Source organism: Leuciscus leuciscus (genome assembly GCF_965113295.1).
Source record: "Leuciscus leuciscus genome assembly, chromosome: 1".
Taxonomy (NCBI): domain Eukaryota; kingdom Metazoa; phylum Chordata; class Actinopteri; order Cypriniformes; family Leuciscidae; genus Leuciscus; species Leuciscus leuciscus.
The window spans coordinates 63,553,559-63,559,427 of NC_138725.1; the positions used below are offsets into that span (position 1 = coordinate 63,553,559).

General features: G+C 39.1%; 1 protein-coding gene across 3 annotated transcripts; it reads right to left on the reverse strand.

Annotated features, from left to right (window-relative positions):
• Positions 1–455: 455 nt before the first annotated feature.
• LOC309509744 (uncharacterized protein) lies at positions 456–4,804 on the reverse strand. 3 transcript variants are annotated; one of them, XM_082184565.1, is made up of 10 exons: positions 4,508–4,804; positions 3,544–3,645; positions 3,114–3,346; positions 2,703–2,754; positions 2,355–2,554; positions 1,699–1,816; positions 1,521–1,612; positions 1,302–1,408; positions 917–1,093; positions 456–768 (listed from the first exon to the last, which is right to left on the reverse strand). In XM_082184565.1, exons 5-8 carry the CDS (start codon positions 2,406–2,408, stop codon positions 1,322–1,324), a joined length of 351 nt encoding a protein of 116 aa, XP_082040691.1. In that variant the 5' UTR covers positions 2,409–2,554; positions 2,703–2,754; positions 3,114–3,346; positions 3,544–3,645; positions 4,508–4,804; the 3' UTR covers positions 456–768; positions 917–1,093; positions 1,302–1,321. The 3 variants fall into 3 exon arrangements, with proteins under 3 accessions (XP_082040691.1, XP_082040689.1, XP_082040690.1); XM_082184563.1 differs by lacking the exon at positions 4,508–4,804 and having other exon boundaries at positions 3,544–3,913; XM_082184564.1 differs by lacking the exon at positions 4,508–4,804 and having other exon boundaries at positions 2,661–2,754; positions 3,544–3,913.
• Between the last annotated feature and the right edge of the window lie 1,065 nt (positions 4,805–5,869).

Genomic DNA, 5,869 nt, shown 5'->3' on the forward strand with positions numbered 1-5,869 from the left:
GATAAAATGGTTTTGAGGCAATTGTTTGATTTTGCCATAAGAGTCAGATGTTCTCTGAATGTGGTTTGAAAATTTGGTTTTGTGTTTAAGGTTTTGAGAATGTGAGTTTCAAGAAATGTGTTTTAGCAATCCAGAAAACTGTAACATTATACTGTTAATCAGGTCACAGCTGATAAATCTACACAATTGAGTGGTGAAATGTTTTGAGTACCACAGAATCACATCAGTTGACTATGAAACCTGTACTAGATTACACAGAAAGCACATTGAATATTATGTTGGGGAGAAAATTATTCCTCATCATTATGGTGTTCTTCCTTATAATCTGCTTCTTCCATGTCTCTTAACAGGTTTCAATTGTTATACAGCACCCTACAGTTCAACTAATGAAAGTTACTGTACCACACAGTGCATGCATGCATGCACACATTTCTATGTATGTGAAAGAAGAGGTAACACTTTGGTTATATTTATGGTGATAAAAAGCAGATTTTATTACATGCTTTATATTCATAGTTAAGGTCATTGTCCAGAAGTATGAAAGGTGTTACTGTCTTGTAGATTACAGTCCATCATCAGATATTTCGTAGTCACTGTCGTACTCATCAGCTGAAGCACTGTACAAGAAGTTGATGTCCTCTGCTCCAGACAAAACTTGCAGGTAACAGTCTCTTGCTTGCACCTTCATTTCTCTGATTTGATGCCACTTTCTGAGGATGATGCTCTGCAGACCTTTCAAACCTTCTTCACTTAGGCCACATTGCGAATCTTAAAAGAGGAACACAAGAATATAAGACCAGCATTAGAAACTTTATAAACAGTCATCATTGTTGTGTATATTTATTAGGGCTGCCCCCTAATAGTAATCTTTGGTCGGGGCAACCCTATGTTTATGTAATTTATTACAAATACATACTTTTCATTGTCTCACTGGAAAACAAGCAGGACAGCTCTCTGAGGGTATCGGAACGAGTTGAAAGAGATTTCCAATGGTGGTCCATCTCTGCAACAAGAATCTTCTGCTCCTCCTCAAGTCTCCTTACTGACATGATGATGTCAAACGCCTTTCTCTTTGTCCTTAGATCGACAGAGTCTGGAATGCATTTATGATAAATAAATAAATAATTTGTATTAAACATCAACCTTCAAAGAATCTCTGAAATAGTATGGGGTTACAGAATGACATTTGAAGCATTGTGGGTTATGTGTCATTATGTATCAGATTTGTCAGAAGCAGTCAACAAACAGTAACAATTACAATTATTTGTGACTAAATGTATTACAAGTAATAATTTCCTCACCGTCAGCCCAATCCTTTACATCATTCTTCCAATTGGCTCGCTGTCACTGTCAATTGCGCTTTCATGGACTCTAGGTTTTGTAACTGGCTTTGCAGAGCTTTTGTGGTCTACAATAACAAACAGTGGTAAGAAACAAAAAACAAATGCTCAATGCACAGCTTCATACACTGCTAACATGCAGTACTGAACATCTAAAATTAGTTCTACTGATGTCATTACCTTTTGATATCGGCAGGTCAGTGAGATAGCCAAATTGTTGAACTTTTGCTGATTCCAGCGCATGGCCATGAGAGTCAGCAAGTCTGTGCATCCTGAAAAACAAAGAAAATATGATGTTACCATATTCCTCCTACGTATTATGTAAGGATGTAACTAGTGCAGTATGTGGTAATCTTACCTGCTTTTGACATATGCTTACTGGTTACTGCAATCCTAGATAGGAAGGCATTGCACTGTTCCACCTCCTCCCCTAGTGTTAAACCAGCACCGTCCTGATATGCCCCACTCCATTTTACCTGGTTAAGAATAAAAAAACAAAAAAAAACAGATGTTTGCAGATGTTCAGTTTAGATAATACGATTCTATCACATAGCAACACTTCCTAATTCATTACATTTATATAGCGCTTTTCTCGGCACTCAAAGCGCTTTACATAGAAGGGGGGAATCTCCTCAACCACCACCAATGTGCAGCATCCACTTGGATGATGCGACGGCAGCCATATTGCGCCAGAACGCCCACCACACACCAGCTTACTGGTGGAGAGGAGACAGTGATGAAGCCAATCAGTATATGAGGATGATTAGGAGGCCGTGATGGACAGAGGCCAAGGGGCAAATTTGGCCAGGATGCCGGGGTTACACCCCTACTCTTTCGAAAGACATCCTGGGATTTTTAATGACCACAGAGAGTCAGGACCTCGGTTTTACGTCTCATCCGAAGGACGGTGCTCTTTGACAGTATAGTGTCCCCATCACTATACTGGGGCGTTAGGACCCACACAGACCACAGGGTGAGCACCCCCTGCTGGCCTCACTAACACCTCTTCCATACCTCGCATTTAAAATCATGGGCTTTGGCATGAAATACCGAAAGGAATGGCTTCATGTTAAGAAGGTGCTGGAGCTCTGGAGCAGGACTCCGTGCCGACACACCACAAGCTCCAATCCCTCCTCGTCTACCTTGCTGGCAGATCTTTATGAGGTATCTCTGGCTGCTGACCACTCCCCTCCACAAACACTTCTTCCACTGAACTACAATATGGAAAATTGTTGATGAAAATAAGACTCTCCTAAACAAACTCTTCAGAAAGAGGTTATTATTATAGTGCTGTAGTCTAATTATCATCTAGAATTTTACATGTTTGGTTGTGTTGTGAATGTGGTCTACAAATCTTTTCACGTCTTCATCCTTGGCTATGAAGACGCCTTCAAAGATGGCCTGTTCCTCAGATCTAAAAAAACAACAATTGATGATTGACAACAATTTATAACTTAAAATCTGAGATTTCTTAGTTCACATTAAAGAGCTATGTTTTCTTATTAATACAAACACTGTGATACACAGTTTGGAGTAGCTAGCAGCATTCTTGAAACGGTAATGCTTGCGGTTTCCATCAACTGAAACTGCAAGCATATCTAGGGTGCATGCAGGACAGTTGAAGGGCTCTTCCTTGCATATGTTGTCCACCTCAAATCGCACAGCCTCCCACTCAAAAAAACTTTTCAGAAAACTGTCTGCTGAGATCTTGCTTATCAACCAACAACTCAAAGATATCAACAACACTGCAGGATAGATCAATTCAATACTCACACGACCAAAGCGGACCGTTGGCTGATTCAGTATTCTTAAAAATGCTTGGCAGGACAGTCCTGGTGCCGCCATCTTCATTTCTTCAAATGAAAAAAAGACATCTGTGGCATAAACTGTGGCAAATTGAAGGGTTGCAGGCCAGTAGTCACTTCTGTTTAGGTCATCGACTCCAGCAGTCCAAGTGGATTGGCATGCCTCACAAATTAACTCGGGCATGGTTCGATCATGTCATCCTGGAAATATCAAAAACACATCCACTGTAATGTAAACCAGGGTTTGGGTTCTTTGTACTATTTATATATTACTTTGTATACTTCATATATTTTTAGTTTTATATCTATGTCAAACTTGTAGGGAGTCGCGTATGGATATATATTTATTTTAAAGATGCTTCTCAAACAGGACAAAATAAAGTTCTTCACATTCTTACCATTCATTGTGACCACAGCAACAATCTTTCCTGGACTAACCCTCAATAACTCTGGTGAACAACCACAGATTTTGTCAGGCATCTCCACAGGTACAAGCCGGACTGAAAAAGAGCATACAGTACACTTGAATTATGTTAAGGGGGTAAGGCTAAAAATAATTTTTGAAGCTGCCGAAGAGGGACCTAAAGAAAAAAAACAAAAAAAAACAGAATTGAACATTTTACACCAGTATTCTCTTCATCTGTGTTGCCAGAATGGGCTAAATTGTATGTGATATTCCTTTTCAATAAACAAGAAGTGAATATTGTTAATTACATTTTAGATAGAAATTAGACAAAAATTGTCAATAAATGTAAGTTTTGCTCTATTTAAAAAATAAAATAAAATAAAAATGTTCCAAACAAAGCCACATCAGAACTTCTAATATATATATATATAAATCAGTCAATAAGTTATGACAGCATTACTTGTTACATTAATTATACACATTAATTGTTTTATTTCATATTGAAAAATTGTGATGAGCCACAATAATGTTGTAGTTATAAATTAATTTGTATTGTTAATTATAGATTTATTTGGGTGTTAATTATATAATTTTGCGTGGATTTTAAACAATTAGGCTGTAAAACAAACCAATCTGGCAACTGTTCTTCATCTGAACATTTCTAATATTGGATAATAGTTGTGGGCTAATGTAATACTGAAAATATTACATTCCCCTACGATACATGATGATTATGCGACAAAAATGAACTTGAATTCAATTAGCTAACTTTGCTAGCCTGCACATTTGGTGCAGCAAGCTATATTTTTATAATGCCTTCTATTATTTACCGTCATACGAAATTGCCACCTTACACATCTAAAGGTTCTAAACACAACTTCTTGTCCTGATTCAACAGTTTTTAGATGTAAATTTAAGAATAGTATCCATCTCTATTAATTAACTCTTCTACTTACCAAGTGGGAAATCGCAATGGACCCTGGGATCGCCCCATACAGTGACGTCAGCGTTATTCATTTAGAGGATTTAATCAATAAAAAATAAAATAAAAAATAAAATATTAATTGAACACAATCGTAGCATATTATATATTTATTAACATCAACAAACCTCCGATAAAAATACGTTACCCAGCATGCTCTAGTTAAAGCAGTGTACCTATGTACCAGTACCTATGACAAGAAAACGCTTAAACTGCTTACTTGCACGCCGTGGAGCGTTGTTAAACTCACCTTTGAATGCAGTTTTACCTGCAGTTGAGCGTTGTTTTGGTTAAACTCACCGCTGAATGCCGTTTTACCTGCAGTTGAGCGTTGTTAAACTCACCGCTGGATGCGGTTGCACACCATGTGCGTTGTTAAACTCACCGCTGAATGCGGTTGCACACCATGTGCGTTGTTAAACTCACCGCTGAATGCGGTTGCCGAACGCGCTAAACCTTTGCGCAGAGAGGGCACTTTGATATCAGATTGCGAGGGTTTTCAAACATCAAAAATCAGTTGGAGGGCCAGATAAATATCATCTGGGGGCCGCCATTTGACTAGCCCTGGCATAGATCATTTATTGTAGTCTATTCCTTTTTATTTGTATTTATTGTAGCCTCGACCCATACACAGCAGACGGGTTGCGGTGTTACCCAAGACGTCAAATTTCAACGCCGCAGGCTCCGGTTCAGAGTTCTATAGAAGTCAAACAGACTACCCTACACGTTGAAAAATGACGCCAATGGTATACCCAGTGCGTTAAAAAGTGACGCCAAGGGGTCCTGGCCAAGCGTCCATATTCAACGAGTCCAACTGCGTCCTGTAAAACGCCCGTGGGTTGCATTGATGGTTGAAAGCCATGAGCGTCTCTCACACACGATAAAGGGTGCGTGTTGAATTCGGCCAATATACTCCTGCGGGCAATTAAGGGATGATGGAACCTATATTGTCGTGTTTTTAGTTAGGATACCTAGCACACATTCACGTTTAAATTGAGTAGGCTACCACAGGCTTATTTAAAACTAAACGAAATTGTAGCCTACGCATGCTACTGTTGCTGAAAACGTCTGATATCACGCACTTGGATTGGCTAGCAAAGTCCAACTGCGTCCTGTAAAACGCGGATGGGTTCCATTGGAGGTGGTTAAGCCGCGAGCGTCTCTCACAGACGATAAGGGTGTTGAAAATGGCGAATATCTCCTCTCAAAAGATAAATAATGGAAAACTATGACCTCCTATATTAGGTGTAGGCAATCCTAATCATAGAGCAAACATAAGTCGTTGCTGAAAACGTCTTTAGTCTGTGCAGTCGGTCAATGTTGAGGTGAATTGACG